This window comes from Cyrtonyx montezumae, unplaced genomic scaffold (genome assembly GCF_038088225.1).
Source record: "Cyrtonyx montezumae isolate F1298 unplaced genomic scaffold, pur_monq_1.0 scaffold_26, whole genome shotgun sequence".
In the NCBI taxonomy this organism is placed as follows: Eukaryota; Metazoa; Chordata; class Aves; order Galliformes; family Odontophoridae; genus Cyrtonyx; species Cyrtonyx montezumae.
The window spans coordinates 3,657,875-3,679,957 of NW_027072003.1; the positions used below are offsets into that span (position 1 = coordinate 3,657,875).

At 53.8% G+C, this 22,083-nt stretch overlaps 2 protein-coding genes across 4 annotated transcripts in view; both read right to left on the reverse strand.

Annotated features, from left to right (window-relative positions):
* Positions 1–730: 730 nt before the first annotated feature.
* On the reverse strand, positions 731–8,701 carry IKBKE (inhibitor of nuclear factor kappa B kinase subunit epsilon). The gene is made up of 20 exons (XM_065740503.1): positions 8,596–8,701; positions 7,861–8,001; positions 7,596–7,725; positions 7,111–7,292; positions 6,705–6,865; positions 6,216–6,326; positions 5,959–6,138; positions 5,594–5,796; positions 5,323–5,387; positions 5,152–5,243; positions 4,820–4,921; positions 3,971–4,046; positions 3,720–3,832; positions 3,414–3,490; positions 3,263–3,302; positions 2,998–3,099; positions 1,894–1,990; positions 1,519–1,631; positions 1,229–1,300; positions 731–819 (listed from the first exon to the last, which is right to left on the reverse strand). The coding sequence occupies exons 1-20, from the start codon at positions 8,680–8,682 to the stop codon at positions 786–788; spliced, it is 2,178 nt and encodes a 725-aa protein (XP_065596575.1). The 5' UTR covers positions 8,683–8,701; the 3' UTR covers positions 731–785.
* Positions 8,702–15,664: 6,963 nt separating this feature from the next.
* Positions 15,665–22,083, reverse strand: part of SRGAP2 (SLIT-ROBO Rho GTPase activating protein 2) — a 76,486-nt gene continuing 70,067 nt past the window's right edge. For 2 of the 3 annotated variants that reach the window (XM_065740469.1, XM_065740468.1), the window contains exons 19-22: positions 21,304–21,484; positions 20,758–20,904; positions 18,366–18,693; positions 15,665–16,148 (exon numbers count right to left, since the gene is read on the reverse strand). In XM_065740469.1, coding sequence (XP_065596541.1) covers positions 15,765–16,148; positions 18,366–18,693; positions 20,758–20,904; positions 21,304–21,484 — 1,040 coding nt within the window. In that variant the 3' untranslated portion in view covers positions 15,665–15,764. Of the gene's footprint in view, positions 16,149–18,365; positions 18,694–19,015; positions 19,591–20,757; positions 20,905–21,303; positions 21,485–22,083 lie in introns of those variants that run through there. The other variant, XM_065740470.1, reaches the window with a different exon arrangement.

Consider the following 22,083-nt stretch of genomic DNA (forward strand, 5'->3'; position numbering starts at 1 on the left):
GGCCTCAGCTGAAGGCTTTAGGCTGAGCTGGTGTGTATCACCTCCAGAGAACATGCTGGGAAGGGGACTGGAGGAAGGGTGAAGGGCAGAGCTGGGTGCTGCACTCCGTGCCAAGGGATGGGTTTGGGCAGGCATGCTGAGCCTCCCCGTGCTGAGTCAGAGTGGCTTGCCTGGGCGATGGCAAGGCTGAACCCCGAGCCAAGGGCTGCAGGAGTTGTCCCAGGGCAGGGCTTCAGCATTGACTCGGTGATGAGCAGAGGATTACGGCTTCTTGTGAAAGCCAAGGTCAAAAACCAGCAGGAAATGGGGAGTGTAACAATCCCCCCAGGAGCAGGATGGGAGCAGTGTGCTCTGTGCTCCCCAGCTGTGCCATTACATGGAGAAGAAGAGGAGCGTTCTGCCCGGAGCAGCTTCAGACACCCCAGAGAGTTCCTGCCTGGGTCATCTCCTCCTTTGGGCACAGCCTCTTCTGCCCTGGGCTCAGTGAGCAGAGTCAGAAATTCCTAAATAGGCAAAAAGGCAAAAGAAAATTCCTCTGTCTACACTCTTCATGGAGAAGCCAGAAAGTCACTGAGTCCTTCAAGCACTTTTTTAGGAGGGAAAAACCTGGTGCTGCATCAGTTTCTCATCAAATATTCAAGGCTTGAGGCCACCCAGTGCTGGAGAGCTGTGTGTGCAAACGTGCTGGAGCACAGAGGTAGGATCCGGAGAGCTGCTCCAACACCAACACAACGTCAGAGCTGTGCACAGTGCAGTGTCCACTCCTGCAGCTGCAAACACACCACTCAGACCCCGGGAGCAGGAGCAGCCCCATTGAGCCTGTGGGAACAAAGCAAAGTTTGGGCTTAGAGGGGCAGCACTGCCCTGGGCTCGGTCCTGTGGTCACTTCTGCAGTTGCATTCCCTGTGGGTGTGCTGCAGCACTGCACTCAGCCCTACACAAGGCTGGGGTGAACCACGGATGGTTTGTTTTCTTTCCAAATCCAGCCTGAAACTCTTTGAGATTTTGGTGTGCCAGCTGCAGGATGCTGAGCTTTGCAGCACTGAGCTTTTGCAGCACTGAGCACCACAGAGGGCAGTGAGTGCTGCACAGCATGTTTATATTTCCAAGAAGGACAAACCCTGCTGCCAGAGGGTGATGCAGACACAGTGCTGCTGGGACTGTGGCTGTGTCCGTGCTCAGTGCCTGCCCCCAGCACAGCACAGAGTTCTCTGAGTGCTCCACTCACCTCTCGATGATGCCATTGTTGGACTGGAGGTTGCACGTTACCGACTTCATCTGCTCCAGCAGCTCCTGCATCCTGCAGAGATGCAGCACAGTCATTGTATGGCGATGGCTCAGCTGCCTCTGTCTCCCACAGGAGCAGAGGGGATGCTCCCACCCCACTCCCTGAGCTGGGATGGCACCTGGCAGCATGAAAGCACTGCACTGGGCCATACACAGCTCCCCAGCCCTACAACACTCCACAGAACCCTCGTAGAGAGCTGCACCCATGGACAAACTGTCCCCAGCACTCACTGCAGAGCCATCTCCTGGCGTGCTTGGCTCAAGGGAACGGGTGAAGGCACTGTGGGAACCAGGGCCAGACCGTGCTTCTCTGGCACAACTGCCTGCAGAAATCTGTCCAGTGCCTGTGGAGATGGAGAAGATACAGCTCAAAAGCTGCTCATGTGCACGCCCTCTGTGCTTACCCCAGGGTGACAAAGCACTCAGGGAAATGACGCACGCATCCAGCACCACCAGCACGAGTGGCACTGCCAGAGCTCCACCAGCTGCTCCCCTCAGTGGGGCAAAGCAAACTCCCAAACCTCCAGAGCATAAGGCCAGGAACTCTGAGTATAATGCCAGCACCCTGCAAGCCCTGCACCCAGCACAGCCCCCAGCAGTGCCCACCAGCTGCAGGCAGCCCTGGCACTCGTCGGCCTCCACGCTGCAGGCACTGATGCTGTTGCTGATCCTCTTCAGGTGCTTCTTTATCTCACAGACTTTCCTGGGAAGGGCAAGAAGAGCAAATGTTTTGGTCTGTTGGTCCCAACGTTCGATAGCTCTGTGGTTTTAATTTTCTTTTCTGAGGACCGTGCCGGATTCTGAGTTAAAATCCCAAGGGAAAGCAAACGAGTCACCACGGTGTTGTAATTAGCCCTGCTAACATCAGCTATCCAAACAGCACTAATAGCAAATGAATTAGTTAGGGAAAGTGCTGCTCTAAGTGGGATTTGGCTCAGGAGCATGGGTGCTGCCCACAGCACGGTGCTGTCCCTCGGGCTGCTGCTGCCAACGCTGGGTGCCTCGGGGTGAGCTGTGTTGGTAATGACAGCTGTGTAAGAAAAGCTTTGGTTTGGCCTTAAAATAAAAAAGGGAAGAATATTTCGGGTGCACGATCCACCTCCGGTCCCCAGAAAAACACCCACACTGCCACAAACACTCAGGGATAAACACCAAGCAAGGCAATTACTGCTGGAGTGAAACTAATTTTAAATAACGAGTCGTGACTCATGGGGCACTGTGCCTAAGGATGGAAAAACGTGCAAAAATACCCCAGAAAAACAGCAGCCTCCCCTCTGCCCTGCTCTCTGCTGCTGTGATGGGCAGTGGGCTGTGCTGGAGCACCTCAAGGCAGCCTGCTCTGTGCTTTATTCCTCTAATACCACTTAACATAACCTCACTGCTAATAAGTGGATCTCTTTGTCTCAGCAGCAGCGGCCCCATCCACAGCCCAGTGTCAAATTAATGGCCCCATCCGAAAACCAGATAGACCACAAAATCCTTGGAGTTGGAAGGGACCTTTAAAGGTCATCTAGTGCAACACCCCAGCCGATGGCCTTAACCACATCCCAGTATCAGATTGATGGCCCTTTCCCCATTCCAACATCAGATCAGTGGCCCCATCTGCAGCCCAACACCAGACGGATAGCCCAATCCTCATCCTAATATCGGAATGACGGTCCCATCCCAACACCAGGTCAACGGCCCCAAAATCATGAGCTGGAGCCATACCTGGTCCTGCTGCTGTGCAGGGCCAGAGCCTCCTGGTACCTCTGTGCACACTCCTCTTGGAAGATGAGCAGCACCTTCCTGGCCAAGTGCCCCAAATTCACCCTGGATGGGTGGAAATGAGCATGAAAGTGAACACTGCTGGTTCCTCGTGGATCCACCTGCTGTGCATGTGCATGTTCCTCTGCCTGAACAAGCCAGGGACATGCTGCATCCCGCTGGGATGCCATCAGCAATGGGGCTGGAAGGGTGGGGAGGTGCCACTCACTTGTCCAGTTTGTGTATCTGCTCCTCATTGTAGCTCAGCCCTGGGGGAGGAAAGACACGGGTCACCACCACCAGAGCAAGCTCTGTAATCCTTGGCTTCATAACCCAATCAGAGGGTGATCCCGTAATGCACAGTCAGCCCCAGGACTCACCTGGACACGTCCTGGCCTTGCGGAACTGCTTGTAGATGAGCTGCATCTTCTCCAGACAACACTCGATCTGCTGGATGCTGAGAAGTGGGGCCAGGAGGGAGATGTGAGGCCACGGGGAAGGGCAGTGAGGTTGGGGCTCCCTCCCCGAGGTGCCCACCTCAACCCGAAATCAAACTGAAAACAGCCACGGGGATTTGGGTAAAGCATCCACAAAACCACTGCCTTTGTATATGCATAGTTTTGTCCTCGTCCCTACAAACCTATTGTCTTCGTACCTACGAACCCATTGTCTTTGTACCTACGAACCTTTTGTCTTCGTGCTCTTGTTGCCCATGCTTCACCAGTTCAGACATGATCCCATCCAGAGCCCCTTGGAAGTCAAAGATGCTGTGGGAGCACTGGGAAAGTTCCTCCACCACCTGCAGAGGTCAATGGGAAGTGGGGTTCAGTGGGGAGGTGGGGGTCCATGGGAGGTGGGGATGGCTCCTCCCAGTGCTGCTTGCACCCATGGGTGCTCCTGCCCTTCTCCTCCCCTTCCCTCCCCCCCAAATGCTCACCCTCTGCAGCTGCATCTTCACTGCAGCCACATCTTTCAGAGCTGGCAGTGTGCTACCCCCGGGAACGGCCTCGTAGCTGCAGGAAGGCAAAAGAAAACCATCCTGAATACTCAGCAGTGAAAACAAGCCATCACCTGGGCAGGCAGAACACAGAACCAACCCCGAGGGAGCTCAGGGCACCCAATGGGAGCCACCCAATGCAGAGCACTGATGGGTATAACCTCGCCCGATTGTGTGAGCAATTTGTTCCCAAATCGTTCGCTTGTGAGCTGTCTCTGTGCCAGATGAGATGCTGCCACCTCCCGCAGCTGGCACGGCTGTGAGCTGCCTGAGCCAGCAGAAATGAGCCCGATCCACACTCTGTTGGAAAGGATGGGTGAGCACTGCATCCAGAGGCAGCATCAGTGCTTTGGAACTATGTGAATGCAACCAAAGTCAATGGGAACCACGTGTCCGCATCGTTACAGATGAAATGGAAATTAAGAAGCTTGCTGAATTGAAAAGAGGAAAGGAAGGCAAGCCAGCAGCAAGGCACTCTGCACAGCGACAGCAAAATACGAAGCAGAGTTATGGGGTTGGCTTTGCCTGAGGCAGAGCACTGGGGTGGATGCACCCAAACAGGGCAAGGATTGCCCCGGGCTCCTCGAAATGCTGCTCCATTAATGGAGCCCCTCTGATGGGCACAAAGGACATAAAATGACACAAAGGGTGGAAAAGATGTGAAAGCAGAAAGGACATAAAGAGCATCCCATTGCAGGGATGAGAGAGGAGAGCTGGGAGTGCCCCAGGGCAGCTCTTCCACTCTGGGATCGTGGGCTGTGAGAGCCCCATGGAAACCCCTGCACTCACAGCCCGTGGGTCTTCCCCTCCATCAGCTGCAGCCCGGAGAGCACTGCCTGCACTCCTCTCCTCTGCTCCAAAACCCTCGAGCACTCGGACCTCAGGTTGCCACTGCCAGGAGGAAGAATAATTAGTGCCTCGTGTGCCCTGCGTGCCCTGAAAGTGACAAATTTGGGTAGGGCTGTCCCCAGACACCGAGTCCCCTTCTTGGAGCAGTCCCCTCCCGGTCTGTGCCACGTGTCCCTCACACAGGGCTCCAACACTGCTGCCATCGGAACACAGAACCCCCCCAAAACCTCAGCACGACATTCCCACTGAAGCAGGGGTTGCCTGGCACTCACATCACCCAGTGCAGCCCCCGCACCGCCAGCTCCTGGCACCGCCGCAGCTCCTGCGCGACCCGCAGCGCCTGGTGCACAGCACCCACTGCACTCTGCAAAGCAAAGGGACGGGGACAGGGGCTGTGTCCCCTCTGCTGGGGCTCCCCACGTGTCCCCCCCACCTCTGCCTACCTTGGCAGCACTGCAGTCGGCCACCACGTCCACCTTGGGGACAAATTTGGGGAAGTCGAGCGCCGCTGGAAAGGGGGAGAGTGGTCAGAGTGCATCAGACATCCCAACGAGTCCCAGAGCTGCTACTGGAGCACTGCGTACCCACGCTATGATTTTGGGGCAGAAAATGACCCTGCAGCCTCCCAACCCTGCTGCCCCTGAGACCAGCAAGGTGGTGGTCATCGAAGCAAAGCTGTCACACGGTGCCCACCCCACTCCTCAGAGTACTCACGGTCCCTGTATCTCACGCCCACCACGTCCTCCGGCTGCTCGGCGCAGCTCAGCAGGATCAGGGGGCTGTGCCGGGCTGTTCTGCAGAAGTTATGGGCTTGGAGGTTGGGGTCCAACTCGTACGGGTGGCCTTCAAAAAAATATTCTTGGTGGTGAGGGACTACGTCTGTCTGTTTGAAGACAGCATCTAAAAACTTGCTGGTGCTGGAATGGGTAAAAAAAAAAGGAAAGGATGGGGAATGAGCCACGAGGCGAGCATTGGATTTCCACTGCTTGGACTGCAAACGTCCTCTTGCAGCAAAACAGCACCGAGGCCAGGGAGGAGCTGAGCCCCCCAACCCACCCAGCCTCGCTGGGCACCCTCACGTGTTGTAGGAGTGGATGTAGATGCGGTGCGAGGACGCCTGCTGCAGGGAGAAGACGTCGACCACAATCCTGTGCAAAATGTCATTGGTTTCCGCAAAGAACTGATCGAAGCCCCAGCACTTCTCCTGGTCCACCTCCAGGATGTTGGCCAGGATGGGGACGAGCTGGTCCTTCAGCCCCCTGCAGCAGCAAGAGGAGGTGAGATGAGCATCTGCACTGCTGTGGCTGTGTGCAGGGAACCCCACGGGGACGCTCACGCTGAGAGCTGGCAAGTGAGGGGCAGCTCGTAGCTCCACTCGATGCCGCCGTTCTCCTGCCTCTGCACGCCTGCAATGGCCCCCGGGGGCTTCTCCGTGGTGATTTTGTACCTGGGGATGGGGGGATGGGGAAAAGCACAGCTTACAGCAAGAGCACAGAGCGGAGGGAGAGAGCAGTCCAAGAAGGAGTGAAAAAATCCCATGGCCCTGTTAACGCTGCCTTCTCTGTGAGGTGCTCCGCCTCGGAGCCATGAGGATGCAGGGAGGGGACAAACATGGGGAAGGGAACAAACGTCCCTCAGTGCGTGGTCCCAGCCAGGAGGTGCACTGCAAGCCTTTCAGCACTGGGTGGGATCATTACCCTATTTCAGGGCTATACGGGGTTATGATGAGCCACCCCTAGGCTACACGGGATCAACTTCCCCCTAAGGCTCTAAGGGATGCAGCTATAAGGGGACACAGCACCGCTGTCCTGCGCCAGGTACCCACATGGTCTCCTTGTTCCTGCGGGGTCCCCCGTAGGGCAGGAAGGGCAGGCTGCCGGTGGCAGCGTGGTAGAAGGTGACACCGATGCTCCACAGGTCGACAGTGACACCGTACGCCTTCTGCTGCGGCTTGCGCAAGACAGCACGCTCGTACATGTCGGGGTGCTGCAGGATGGAGCAGAGCATCACTGCCCAGCGAGCCCCACGGGGCGGCACTGCAGTGACCCCTGATGCTGGACATGGCTCGATGGTCGGACTGGATGACCTCAGCCTTTCACGTTTCAGTGATTCTCAGCGCCACGTGCTCGGTGATGCTACGAGCTGAGAGCTCGCTGCTCAATCACAGTTTGAAAGGGGCTCTGTGCATCACTGCTTCTCTCCACGCAGCCCCTCACCGACCCCATACTCACGAGGTACTCCTCCGTCCCATAGACGGACACAAACTTCTCATCGTCCTCCAGCTCCCGCGCGGCGCCGAAGTCGGTCAGTTTGTAGATGCTCTGCCCGTCCTCCCCCACCAGGCGCATGATGTTGCCCGGTTTGATGTCCCGGTGCACGACGCCGTTCTCACGGAGGTGGTTCATCCCCGCCACTGTGAACGGGTGGGGAGAGGTGGTGGTGGCTGTGGAAGTGCCAGGTGGGGGTGAGCCCCGGGGCTGGCTGCACGTTAATGGGGACTGATGTGATTTTGGGTAATGGGGAGGAGCAGAGAGCACGTAGGGCTGCACAGCCCTAAATCCTCAGCTGTAGGGCACAGCCCGTTCCCAAAGCTGCTGGAAAGGGAAATCCTTCGGGCTTTCCCCAAACCACCACCCGGCGGTGCCATTTCAGAGCACACAGCTTGGCCCCAGTGCCCGATGTCCACCCCACGCTCTGGGATGGAGACGCTGCTCACCCACACACTGCAGCACCACGAGGAACTCGGGCTCGGCCAAACCGAAGGCGTTGATGGGGTCCTCGAGGACGCTCAGCAGACTGCCACTGGAGCAGTACTCCATCACCAGCACCTTCTGCTTGCTGCTGCCCTGCGGGGAGCGGGCTGAGGGCAGGGTGGCCATAGGGCCCCCCCACCTTCCCATCCCCCACAGGGGACCAGGCACCCATCATCAGTGGGGCCGCGGGGTTTGGCAGTGCAGAGGGAGAGCCCCGGTCCCGCTTACTGTCTCCTCCACTGCGAACAACTTGACGATGTTCTTGTGGTTCAGCTTCCTCAGCATCTCAAACTCCCTCATCTGCACCTCGTGCGGGCGCAGGTAGCTGGCTTTGTTGAAGACCTTGACAGCAACCAGCTCCCCCGATTTCTGGGAAAGGAAAAGGGACCGGCGGGTCACCCTGTCCCTAACAGCCCTCACTGCTGCTCTGGGTGCCAGCGATGCCCTTGCAGCTCTGGCTTTGTGACATGCTGTTTCAGCTCCGCCTTCCTGCGTTGCAAAAGCAATCCCCGGCGCTCGCTCCGTTCGCTTCCTGCGGCTGCATCCCATGTGCTCGGTGGGCTCCCGTTTGTGCAGCGCTGTCGGAGGTTCGCAGTGGGGTGGGGGCACGCAGCTGCCGCCCGCTCTGCTGCTCTCAGTTCACCCTCTGCCCCTTGCAGAGGACGGCTGCGTCTCACTCCATCCCAACCCTACTCCCATGAAGCACGCAAATGGCCGTGGTTTTACAGATCTCCGGGCATTTCCCCCTCCCTCCCCCCACCCTCGGCTTGGGGAGCAGCACCCGCACAGCGCAGGGTTCAGCTCGCCCCAAAACCACGGGAGGGAAAAATGGAAATAGAAAACGGAAATAAATCCAGAGCAGCCCTAGCACTGCTGGAGCACGGAGGGCACCGACGGCTTTGGTGGCTCTGGGTGGCCCCCTTCCCCCCTTCCCTCCCCTCCTCCCCCCCGCCACCCCCTCACCTTGCTGCGGGCTTTGTAGACGCAGGCCGTGGCTCCCTGGCCCAGCAGATCGTCCGTGCTCCAGAGGTAGCTGGGGGTGCTCTGCATCGCCCGCACCGCCGCTTTGCGGGTCCTGCCCTCCTTTCTGCTCCGGGGAAGCAGCCACGCCGCTCTTCGCTCCGCCAGAAGCTGGGACCGACCCGTCGGGGCCGGCAGAGCAACGCCGGCGGATGCAGCTTAGGACGGGCGGGGTGAGCTGCAAGGTGGAGGGAGGCACCTCCCCGCTGCAGAACAGAAACCGACGGGATTGCAAAACCCGCTCTGCGAGCATCGGGCTGCGGCTGGAGGAGGAAATGCTTCGGCTTCCTGCTCGAGAACGAAAACAACAGTCCTCCGAGTTGCAGCAGGCCGCTGGGACGGCACTGGAAAGGGCCAACGGTGCTGGGCATGGACGGCATGCAACGCTGCTCGGGGCAGGGAGAGGGAGGGCTGCGGGTCTGCACAGCTGTGATGTGCGTGGTCCCCTCTGAGCGGTCCCCGCTGTTCTCTGCATCCTCAGCACGGGGCACAGCAGCGCGGGTTGGGATGTGCAGACGTCGGAGGGCTGCAGAGCTGTGCTGGGGTCACCACGGGATATTAATTAGCGCCGGAGAGAGCTGATCCCCGGCGGTGTCCCTGCGGACGGCAGCACGGCGGCTCGCATCCCTGCAGGAGGCAGAGCCACAGGAGCGGAAAGTCCTTCACACCCAGGTATAGACCGCCCCAAATAAAGCCCAGAACAGGCGAAGAGGAAGCAGGTGCAGACGGAGCAAAGCCGCAAACCCATCCCCCAGCGTGAGAAGCACAGCCCCGGCTCAGCAGAGGGCAGCAGGGAAAATTCAGGGCATTCCCCAGCCGCACCGCCCCAGCATCGCTCTCATCCCGGCCCAGAGATGCGGGACTCCTCAAACTGAGGTTGGCTGCGTCGGGGCTGAGCACCGCTGTCCCCCACGCGCGGTCACACGGGAACAGAGCCCGGAGTTACAGCGTGGGACACCCCAGAGCAGGGCAGTCCACAGTGCAGGGCACAGCACAGGGCTGGAGCTGGGGGTGGGGTGTGGGATTGGGTGCAGGGGGAGGTGCACAGTGCTCGGGGTCCTCTGCTGCTGCAGGGCACGGCTCACATTCCTGCTTGCTTCAGCAGCCCGCATCCCCTGGTGACATGCAGCCCACACTGCTACGGGGGTCTGCGGGCACCCGATGCATCCCGAAGGGGATGCTGCACACAAACGCTGCTCCTTGATCACTTGCTAATTATCACTGAGCTCCATTTCCACCCGCACCGCCACGCAGGGCCGAAGGCAGCAGAGCTCAGATCGCATCACTGCCCCGCGGTGCTCAGCGGGGAAAAGAAAGCGAAACGAAGGCTCTGGGAGCAAGAAAACCCCGAAGCAGCCCCGGTGCAAGGTCCTCCTCCAATTCCAACCTGCACGTGTTGCTTTCAGCTGACGGCTGAGCCGAGCTGGGGCTGTGGGCAGGAAAAAAACGATGTATTTACGGCGCCCCAAAACTCCCTCCCAGCCGCAGCTCAACCCGTGTGTTGCCAGCTCCGGATGGTGGCAGCAGAGCCCCAGAGATGCTGCACGCGAATAGAGAACACCGATGGGATCAGAGGGCTTTAAGGGATTACAGCATCCTCCTCCGGGCCAGTGGGTTAATGCCCCGAAGCGTCTGTTCGTACACCAACCCCATTCCCGGGGTGTCACCGCTTCCTTCTGTATATAAAAATCATTTTCAAAAGCACCGACCGACCCGCATCCCCCCTGGAAGTCAATGGGGACCCTACGGGGGCTCCCTACGGTGTCACGGGCTGAGCTGGCAGCCTTGCCGTGTCCCCAAACACCAACCACAGCACCGGGGGAGGCAGCAGGAGCACCCACTGCTGCACGGGGCCGCGGGGACACGGGGTGGCCGTCCCCAGCACAGCTCGGCCACACATCCTCAGGACCCAAACAAAGGGCAAAGCCCCACTGCCCCCTCACCCCACCCCGAGAAGCACAGAGATGGGGGGCAAACAAAGCAATAACAGCGACCCAATCCGTAATCTCAACCTCAAATCCTCTTTCCCAGACGGTTTGAGGCCCATCCTCTCCAGGAACGCGATGAAGATTAAGCATTTATTTAATCAGGTCACAGCAAAGGAGACGTGTGCTCCGCTGCTGCCGGGTAGGTGTGTGCAGGAGCACACGTGGCTCACACACACGGGGATGGGGCTCCTTCTTCTCTCCTTTGCCCCCCTGAGGACACACTCACCCCCCAGCACTCACTCCTCCCATCAGTCACTGGCAGCCGTAGGGCAGCGTTTCCACCATACCCAAAACATTTATTTCTCCAAAACTATTGCTAATGACAACGAGTACAGTTCGTAGCCCCAGTACGGATCCAACATTTCCAACACAGATACTCCTAAATACTGTACAATACTGTACCAAAAAGGAAAAACAAACCAACAAACGAACAAAAAAAAGGATGTACCTCCATATTGTACAGTTATATATACAAAGTACAATTTTACACGGTTTAATATATACACCATATATATATTGGTGTAGAAGACATGAAACAATGGAAACTGTTGAAGCAAGAACACCCCATCCCCCCCAACAACCACTGTTAAAACCCCAAACCCCAACGCAGCGCCCGATCCCATCGCAGGACTGAGGCTCTGGACCAACACAACACGCCTTCCTGACTTGGCAGTTGGATTTCTACTCCAGCACAGCAGCACTGTGACACGGCTGCTGCTCTGCAATGCACATCAGAGGTGGTTTCAGTGATGGCCCTGCTTGGCTACGCAGAGCTGGTCCTGTACAGAGCCTGCTGCTCCAAGTATTGCTCCAGCAGTTTGGCACACGCACGAGCCCGCTTCCATCGGGCTCCATTCACCCAAAACCAGGGCTGTGCCTGAAGGGAAAAGAGGGTGAAGTCTGCTTCAAGGGTAAGGTTACTGCAGTGCCTTGCAAGGAAGGATCCTCCTCGTGTTCCTGCTGTGAACTGCTCGCTGTTCACCGCGGACGGAGCGTGGGATCTCGCGGAGCAGCGCAGCACGGGGCCGCCCTTCGCCTCTTCTTGGCCCATCTTCAAACGACGATGCCTTCATCTCTGACCACGTTGTAGGAAGCACGAACAGGGAAAAAGAAAAGAAAACCAAAAAAAAAAAACCAAAAAAAACCACAAAACCTTTTGTTCTTCAAGCCTTGAGCTGCTGTTTTGGTGTCTCTGGGTCCATCCAAAGACCCCAAGAACCAGGCCCGGCCCGGCACCGCCACGCGGCCGCAGTCAAGTATTGGTTTCAAGTACCAGGAAACGGAGAGATGAGCAGGAGTGGATCCAAGGAGGGCTCTCAGTGATGGGTGAGCTCAGACTCGAAGCTCAGCACAGCCCAGCAGTGCTCAGCACCTCCAGCCACAGCCCCACAGCGGAGCAGCCACCAGCCAGCACCGGGGCAGCCTGCAAGAAGGCTACAACCGAAAACCTCAACATAAATAAAGCCCAAGCTCGTTCAGCTCATTCAGCCCCATTAGTGATGGGAATGCCTAAAGGGTCCTACGTTGTTTAGCTTTTTTTTTTCTGCCCCTAGCTGGTGGATCATAGGGTGGCAAGGAAAGTCATCTCTGCGTGGCCAGGGCCGGATCCTGCCAGGCACAGGGACCACATGCAGCCCACCAGCCATGAAACCCCTCCAGTTGTCCCTGTGGGCGTTTCTCCATCACCACAGCTGCCCCACGAGCAAAGCACGTGCTGCTGAGAACCACCTGCCTCGAGTCTGCATGCAGAGCATCCCAGTCCACCAGGTGAACCTACACAAAGGGCCCTGAAGTGCTAACTAGAGACACCTTTCTTGAAGAAAAGCCCTCAAACGCTTGGCAAAACCTGATGCTCGTACAACACTCAACTGAATCTGAGCTCCTGCCACAGGGGAGGAAAGACATGAGGCAGCAAACTCCATCCGTGTGGACCTCTCTCGTCTCAGTATTGCTGGAGTGACTCCAGAGAGGAACTGGAGCAGATGGAATTTCTTGCCCAACTCCAAAGGGTTTTGATTCTGGAAATAAATTTATGAGAACTTGGTTACCTTAACCTACTTTGGAGCAAGAACAATCTTGCCTTAAAAGAAAAAAAAAATTATAATAATAACAATAATTCAACAAAAACCCAAACAATTCAACATATGAGGTATTCATCACAGGAAACCCAAAGACTCCTTTTAAACAGGTATCAAAATACATACATAGACAACACTGGTTCCTTTTTCTGCTGTCACAGTGCACTCCAATTATTTCATCATTTTCATTGCAAGAAAATAACCAGAACAGATCGAGTGAGTCTGGTTCACGTCCCATTGCTCTGACATGAATGCATGTACCACTGATAACTGTGAGCCTTTGGGTTGCCTCGGAGAGGCAGAAGTTTAGCAACCATGAAAGCACACTGCTCGGTTCCCAACACGGGAAATAAAACATCGGAGGTTACAGCTTCCGAAACTATGAAGGACCCATCACCTAAAACTGTGTTTTATTTCCAAAGTTTTGCTTTGGATTACTTCAATCCAACGTGTGATGAACAAGAACTCTTTGTTCATACCAAGCACTATCAAACAGACATATGTTATTCCAGTTATCAAACACCATTTGTCTTCATACCCGACACACGCGTTACAGAAAAGTCATGAAAGAATCTCCGTGGAAGAGCAAAGTTTTCTTCTGAAAGTGAAGATGGGAAGTGACACCTCGCCAGGCAAAGCCCTGTGCCTTCCTGCTCCACACCACGCTGTCTCCTCCAGCAGATGCCCACTGGCTTAGCAGGGTGGTGTTGGTATTTCCAGTTTTCCTTTCCCACCTCTCCCCAGTGCCCCGTGGCTCAGCCTGGGATGCTCACGGAGCGAAGCTACAAGTTTCCTTCTCAAGTCCCCCCCCATGTGTGTGCGTGTGTGTGTGTGCATTTCCTGCTGGCTGGACAAGCCCAGGCCACGCAGAAGAGAAGTTCTTCAGTCTGCCATATTGCTTGCTGTAGGGTTTAAGTGTCAATCACAGTGCACACCCAAAATTCCAGTTGAGTTGCTCGATATGCAGTTCATCCTGCTAAGCATATTCCTCCTGACAGGAGGACTGTCCCAGAGCTGCAGATGCTAAACAGTAATTCATATCAAGACTTTAGGGTTACTCTCTATCTCCCCATTTCCCTTCATTCAGGCCTCGAAGACAGAACAGAGCATCTCCTCCAGATGTGCTGAGTGTGGCTGGACACTAATCCTTAGAAACACGAATGCTAGGCATCAAAATATAAAGAAAATAAGGCATTACAAACGAGTCAAAGTAAATTTCACAGAGATCCTGCTCTTGACACAGATTCATCGGTCGTTTTCGACCAAACAAAACAGAAGCAAAAATTCCCTACGTAAAGTAAATGTCAGAAAGTTCTGCCTGAGCAAAAGAAAAAATAAAATTGCAAGTTCACAGTTCTTATTCCCCAAAAGACCAAGTGATTCCTTGGTGGTAGAAGTCCGTCAGAACCTGAGAGCAATGTTGGCTGGTCGCTGGGGGGATCCCTCCCGTGGGTGAGCAGGGTGTAACACAGCTGTATTACTTCTGTAGAGGTGGGGATGGACAGGGAAACAGTAAAACCCTCTTCACTTCTCTGAGTAACATCCTTCAATCAAAGAGAAAAGCACACTGAGGAAATGGTTCTTTGTTTAGTTCTGCTCGTTTCTGTCTTTGTTTTTTTAATTGCTAAGTGCCAATCGTTGGGACATTGCAGTCACAAGGAAGCTAAGTGTGAGAAACCTCTAGATTTAAAACCAAAGAAAGGTAAAAAAAAGAAGAGGAAAACGAACTTCTCTTATCCTGCCCCTGCCTGAATTGACCCGATGAGAACATCAGATGCGTGGCTGTTTCTCAGATCCCACAAAAGCTCAGGAACAAAGAGGGGTGGGGGTCAGTCCGTCTCCTCTCCTGCAGGACCGGGAGCTCTTCGTGATGTGATGTGAGTGGCACGTGCCTTCCTTTGTAAAAATTAAACAGGTTAATCAGCATTGTGGGCTCCCAGCAGAGTACAAACAGAGCTCACGCAGCCCGCTGCCACCTGAAGCATTTGCTGCCTTCCACATATACGAGAGCACACCCCCAGGGTGTGACTGCTCACAGCAGTCATGGCCCGAAGCGTTTACATCCAGGGATGGGGAGGAGATACAACAGCTCGAGAACTTCTGATGGGAGTTTTACAGTGCTCATGACAGGGATTTTGCTGAGGATCCATTCCTGATGCGTGATCAAAACAAGAGCGTGTGCGTTACGAGGTGGAATCCCAGGAGAGGACGTTGAGTTTCAGAAGTCTGCTTGTTTTTTACATTCAGTCTCCCGAGCCCACGGGCTGAAAAGTACACTGGAAAACAACGGAGCTGTTTTTAAACGTGGGAGAGCAGAGGAGGAAAACAGCTAGGATTGTCCATAAGCAACAATTGGGCTCTTCCCCGTGCTCCTAAACCCCAGGAACATATCTGTCCATGTCCGCACAGACACACATTACGTAGAATTCCACAAAACCTAAGAGCGTTCCGGAGTCAACTATTTCTCACGACATGTGCCATCAAAAGGACGGAGGATGAGCAAGAGCTGCAGCCAGGAACGAGGCAGCAGACAAACAAAACCCGAGGATGTCATGGAAGTGGAGACAGACCCTCCACCACAGTCGTAACAACGCACAAGAACGGGCACGTCCGAGCTCCACGCCACGAGCGGCCCCAAAACATGCAAGAGCCTAAAATCTATCCTATTGTTTTCCCTGCGATCAACGAGACACAGAAGATATCAAAGTCAGTACTCAAAACACCACGCCGCCAAATCTCTCTGCCGGCGGCCCAACGCTTCCCAACGAGGCATCAAAGCAACATCCGACTCAGCACCCTTCGGTTTTCCTCCTCCTCAGCTCTGCAGTGACCCCGCGTGGCACGAGGGGCTTCGCCGTACGGACAGCACCGCCGTGGGTGCGTGGGGTGAGGCTGAGACGGCCGAGCCCAGCACGAGGGAGCAGCTCAAGCACAAACCTTCAGCACGAGTCCAAGGTTTAGTTAAATAGGGATGCTAAGGTCTGCAGCACGGCAGCCTCGTCGTCTGAAACAACGCGGCCGTACCCGCAGAGCAGCATCGGGTTCATCACACAGTACAGGACTTGTCAGCAGGCTGCTGAGACGCAGAGGATGCAACGCCGGGGCTGGTGGCGTTGGTTTTGGGGAAGACCGTGGGCTTGGGCCTCGTGGCAGGGGGTTTGACCTGCGTGGCCATTTTGACAGACTTCACCGGCCTGAAGGTGCAGGGGATGTCGCCGGCCGTGCTGGCGCTGCGCTGGAAGGGTGGCTCAGTGTCCTTGAGGATCTGAGTGTGCAGGGGACTGGAGGGCTCGGACGTGGGGGCCACCACCGGGGATGTTTTTAAAGGCTCCAGAGTGTCGAGGACGACATCCGGCGTGTGCTTGACGCTGCTCTGCCTTTCCAGCTCCCGCAGCTCGTTCAGGGCCGAGTTCATGGTCGCTTCAATGTCCTGCAAATGAAAAAGAGAAACGGAGTAAGGTCACGGGACACGGGCACGTAAATGAGGACAGAGTTCAGTGCTGGAGAACTGCATATTCCCCTTCATTCTGTAAAGGTCATCTCGGCAGGTCGTCTTCAGGTGTCCAGCCCGTGACAAACCTACGCTATGTGAGGTTATACACTGAGTAATGTTCCTCGTAATCAGAGAGTAAACACTAATTGTTAACACCACTCCAGGCCCTTACAGACCCCAGCGTCTCCAGACTCTGCTTGGACTTCAGAGATGCCTGAAACGATGCAGCAGTGAGCACAAAAGCACGTGGTACCATGGGCCCACTCCTGTGTGAGATTCAGGAGAGGAAATACGCCGAGGAAAGGGAGAGGCTGAGGATCCTGACACCGAATGCTGAAACCTGAAGTGCTGCTGCTGCCTCACTGGTTTTCCTGCTGTCCACGTGGTCCCCCCTTGTTACAGTTATTAACACGAACATCAGAATTCTGATCTTAACAACAGAGGCTTTGTTCCCAGCTGTCTTGGGACCTCCACATGGGCTGCAGCCACTGGGACTCAGAGCTCAGTGCGGAGCAGAGGGGCTCAGCCACACTGTGCTGCACAGCCTGGGCTGGGGAAGGTAAACCAGCCAGGGGACAGTGGAAGAAACCAGAGACAGCAATCCAACACCTCCGAGTCTATCTTGAGGCCGGGCAGATTTTGCTTAGGAAGTGAGGGGAACATGTGGGATGATTATTAAATGGTGTTTGAACAGATTCTGCATGGCTAAGAGAAATGCACTGCACACAGCCCCCCCCCACCACTTTCTTTTTCTTTCTTTTTTTCCTTCCCAGACTTCTGCGGTGAAAACAATGGACTTCACATTCAGAAGGACGGGACAGAACTGCAGCCAGAGCTTAACTGAAAAAACAAAGGACCTGATTTACGTCGACCAAAGCCCTGGAAGGACAATGAATTACAAAGACTCGACCTGAACATTACAGCTCCACTGGAACAAATGAGCTGAGGGGCAAGATTTTTATTCTGACCTTATTTATTACTTGATGATGCTGCCTCGTGAATAAAAATGTAGTTTAACTTTTCCACCACTCCTCCTCCTCCTCTTTAGAAATCTACAGACTTCTGCACCAAAGGAGGCCAAGAAGTCAGGTCTCCAGAGCTGCCTGTAACCTGAGACCCAGGCATTCCTCAGCTTTAGATAGATCCATCACATACTGAAAGCAGTTGGTACCAGCAAGCACGCGTGTGCAGGCACATCCAACAGCTGGGAAAGGGAAGATCCTTCAGGAGCACGGGAACCTGCAACATTTACATCATTCCTCCCACCAGGAGCCGTCACTTCTTCAAAACCTGGCTTTCAATTACTTTCTGTTCTGCTTGCAGAATCGGATGCAAAGACACCACCTGCATTTCTGCTAGTGGTCACTGCTGCAGCAGCCCACGGTCCCAGAAGCAGGAATGGACCAGGCTCTGTCAGGGAATACTTGCACTAGAGCAGCCCACCTCAAACCCAGCAAAGAGAAGGATTACAAACACCGTTCCCTTTCATCTGCACGGGAAGACTTCCTTTGCTGCACGTGGAGTCAGTCCCAGAAGCAGAGCTCTGACAAACTGAAGCACAGCTGTACGTGCACTGGTAGCCTGCCCTCACTTCAAGGCATTTGTCTAAATAAATAGGTAGTGAAAACTAGAGGAGTATTATGTCCAAAGCTGGTTCTCAATCACACCGGCCCCTGTAAGCACATAAAGACGGCACAGTGAACGCTGTACAACTCAGCAGCCTGCTTTTATTTTGACTGTACTTCTACATAAGCTTCCACGGCCTAACCACAGGCAACACACAGCACAACCAACAAGAAAACTTTAAGCTGACACTAAATACCATACTCTTCTCATGTCTTGAGCTCAGGATTACTTCATTTTTTCGCTGACTGCTTTGGAATCCGTATAACTCCCCGTAAGTGGGCATTTTTACTGCTGAAACAAAATCCTGGGCAAAGAACAGGGCCAAGCTTTTGTGGAGTAAGGAGCAGACTGTTTATCTTCCCTCCTGAAAGAAGTCTCAGTGCTTCACACAAAGCGAGGCTGAAAGTCTAAACCTCACGTGGAGCACGTTAATACTGCACAGCTACAAGGCACAGGAGGTCAAGGCACACTTTGGAGCTGTCCTTCCAACCTACGAAGGAAAAGCCCTCCAGGCCAAGCACTCCTTACCTGTGCAATCACCTCGGGGTCCATGGGCCGGTGGTTGTTGAAGCTCTTGGACCTCCCTGCCGTCACAGTTTTCCGGATCTGAGGGCTCTCTATCCTGTTCTTCAGGGACGAGTGCCGGCTGATTGAATTGAGGCTGCCGTGGCCACTGATGGAGCATTTGTCTGGAACCTCCTTGGGAAGACTTTGGCTCATAATGGGCTGAGATGAGGGTCTGGAACCGGCTATGGCTCCTGGGGAGGCTGGCTCTGCCATTGAGCTACCTAGTCCATGGCTGTCACTTTGACGGAAGGCTCTTCTGATGCTGCCTGACTCTGGTTTCTTTCTTTGCCTTCAGTCACAAAAGCAAAACAAGTCAATACAAGCAGGAACACGTAACAGGCTGTCATTTGAAGATATCCCCCCAAAACAAGACAGAGGACAATGGGAAGAGACACAAAGATGTCCACATTATGAATTCACCCAGGGTTTTAGGAGTCGCTGTGAAACAGTGAAGTTATAAACCATTCCATTTTAACACTTCTAACAACAGAAGTCTGGCAGCTGTGCACATTCATAGCAAAAACAGAGTTTGGATGGAACATAATTCACTTGGTCATGAAGTTTTTCTTTTAATTCTGAACAAAAAAAAAACCCTCTGTGCCATCAACAGGTTTTGATGATGTGTTTTTATTACATTAGAAGAGCATAGCTACAATTTTTTGACTGGAGGACACAGTATAAGTCTACTAAGCTCCTGGCCCAAGGCATCAAGTTATTATTTTCAGAGATTGGCAAGCAAGGAGCCCCATAGTTTGAGGTCAACAATCATTTCCAATATTTGCTGGTGCTAACAGAGCTCTCTTTTTTCATTGCTTTAGCAGGACCATAAGGCGTTACCAACACAGGGCTACAGATAAACCAAAAGATGACATCAAATGGGTAAACTGGTCCAAACAATTTAGTTTCTACCCCAGCACCATGAGGTCTGACAGCATGATTCCGTTCCAATTATACAAAGGCCATTGCAGAACACTTCATGCCATAGGTCTGAAGCTTGGCATCCATTATACAGGGAAGGATCCATTTATATATAGCACCAGCCCCATGAATAACTGCAAGAAAGTGTTAACTCCAGTAGGATTTTGGCATCCAAATAATAATTCAGTGGGTGGCACAACTGTCACTGCGAAACCATCTGATTTAATTTTGCTCAAGTCTGCTCACACATAGGTCAGAAGATTCATTCCTAAAGAAAAAACAACAAAATGAGTCTTATGCTGCTATTGCTAAATATCCTGTTCCCTAATAAAGGGAGAACTACCGGAGTGGATGTTACCCTTACAAACACCACACACAATGCTACTGAAAACTAGCAGTTGGTGAAGCTGCAGCAAAAGTCTGTTCATTGTACAGATCTCTGTAACTGATAGGACAGCATACTTCAACAGCTCATACCATAAATAACATCAAAGAAAGCCCAGACCCCAAGCTGATGCAGACTAACACCAGCGGTATCGATACCAACAGAGCTCTGCTGACTGCCATAAGCTGAGGGCCAAGCTCTGCACAGGACTTTCATTCATAAAGACATTAACAGAAACACATCCTCTTTAAAGGCTTGGACTGCTGAAGCCCGTTAAACCAACTGAAGGTTCAAAACATCCACTTCCTTAACGCAATCATTGCAGCTTTACGGTTCTGTCACCGCACAACATACAGCGTTGCTTTTTATTTTAAACAAATTATCAGACAGATCTGGGGGATAAGTCTGTCATAAAGCAAATCAAAAAACCCAAGAAGCCTCCTAAGAAAAACCTGGGGAGCTCAGCTAGTAAGCTGACTGTTGGCTATGGGAACAATCTCTGGTTAGCAGAAGTTAAAGCAAGAGGGAGAAGTGCTGTTTCACTGCGAGCATAAGGTTAGTAACCGAGGTGAGAAGTGCTGGAGAGATGGAAGGAAGGAAGTTACAGGCAAGGCCAGATGGCAGGCCTGCAGGTACACCATCAGCACAACGTGTGACGATGGTTTCACACCCCACAAAGACAAAACCCCAACACGTGAAGTGTAAACGAGACGTAACAGCACAGCAATGTGACAGGGAACAGCGACGCGTGGTTAGGAGGACTTATTCCACACCTCCCTCCCTTTCTCGGTATCCTCTGCTTACAAAACAGGACATACTGGGGAAAACAGGAACAGATGGCAGCTCAGGGGTAGGGAAGGGAAGCCAGTGGGGTTTTAAATGAGCATTGGCCACATCAGTGAAAGAGGACAGCAAAAGGTAAGCAAGACAGAAGAGGCAAAGGCAGAGAAGAAAAGGGGAAGTGCTCGTGAACCTTTAACAGGGAACATTTTATGGGACTCATCAGCAATACCTTCCCAATTACACAGAGTAACACAAGGCTGTTCTTACTTGTTGATGTTCGCAAGGTAAATGTCTGCGACGTGGCCCCCGCTCGGGCAGCTGGCACCAGCTCTGGCCGTCACTTTTTCCTCTGGTGGCTCAGAATTTATTTCTATTTCTGACTTCGGACTGGATCTTTCAGAGACACCGTCCTCACTAGGAAGGAGGAGGGAAGGAAGTCACAGCCAGCAACGCGAGCAGCAGCCCCGAATCTCAATCACATCCACTAGCGCCCTTCTCTCACAAATCATTACACATCTTTCCAACGAGAGCCTGATTTCTGCAAGCAACCAGCAGATCCCAGCTCTGCATCCTTCCCAGGCCGCCAGCACCAGGAGTGACTTTTACTGCACACTGGGAGCTTCAAACCTCCATGCAAACGGACACCTACACCCCGCTGGAGCCCTGCTTGCCTCAATAGGATCCCCTCCTTGCAGGGAAGGCTGAAGGATGAGCCCCCCCCCACGTGGTGCCAACATCTTGACACAAATACTCCATTCCACGCCTCATTTTAGGCAAGCCCATCTCACAGATGGACTTAAAAGTGTAACATACGTGTCCTGAACGACGATATACTGATGAGGGATAAGGCCATCAATGCCATTGTGCCGTCCCTCCCACCAGTCATCGGAGGCCCGCTGGTAGAGTAAGAGAGAAGCTCCTTTCTTAAAGGACAGCTCTCGTGCAGTCCTGCCAATGTAGTCGAACTTCGCTATTGCTTCTATGGGCTCACACTCTAGGAGACAGAAAGGGAATAAAGAGTAATTCAGTAAGCACTCAGGCTCGTAAGGCGTTCACGTTCACGCTGCAAAAGAGAGCACGGAACATAGGACAGCTTTAAGGCAGCAGAGAGCAGAAGCAATATGGTTTGGAGGGGAACCCTACAACATGAGGATGCTGCCATTCCCGACGTCCACTTCTCCTAAGTCACAAACCCACTGACAGCAATTCAAGAGCCCAGACAGAAATGGCAGTGACAAAATTATTCAAGTGAGATACACCCCAGGATAAATTCTGCCAACGTGGTGGTTTTGGAAAGGCAGCTCAGCTGCACCTCTGGGCTGGCAAACAGGATTTGTTATGAGCATTTAAGGGAAGGAAAGCTCCGATTCCAAGCTGCTTTGGAAATAAAGCAGCTATTCAGAAGGAAACTTCTGCTGCCTGAGAGATTTACCCAGCCCAGGAGAACAGGCTCAGGTACCACGGGAGGCTGCTGTGCTCGTGGAAGTGCTGCTGGAGCTCCTGAAAACACACTGCAGCCGTGCTGTGCCTGCAGCCAGGCACTTCTCTGGGTCCCTGCAGGACCTGCGTTATGCAGAGGGAGGACGTGGGCAT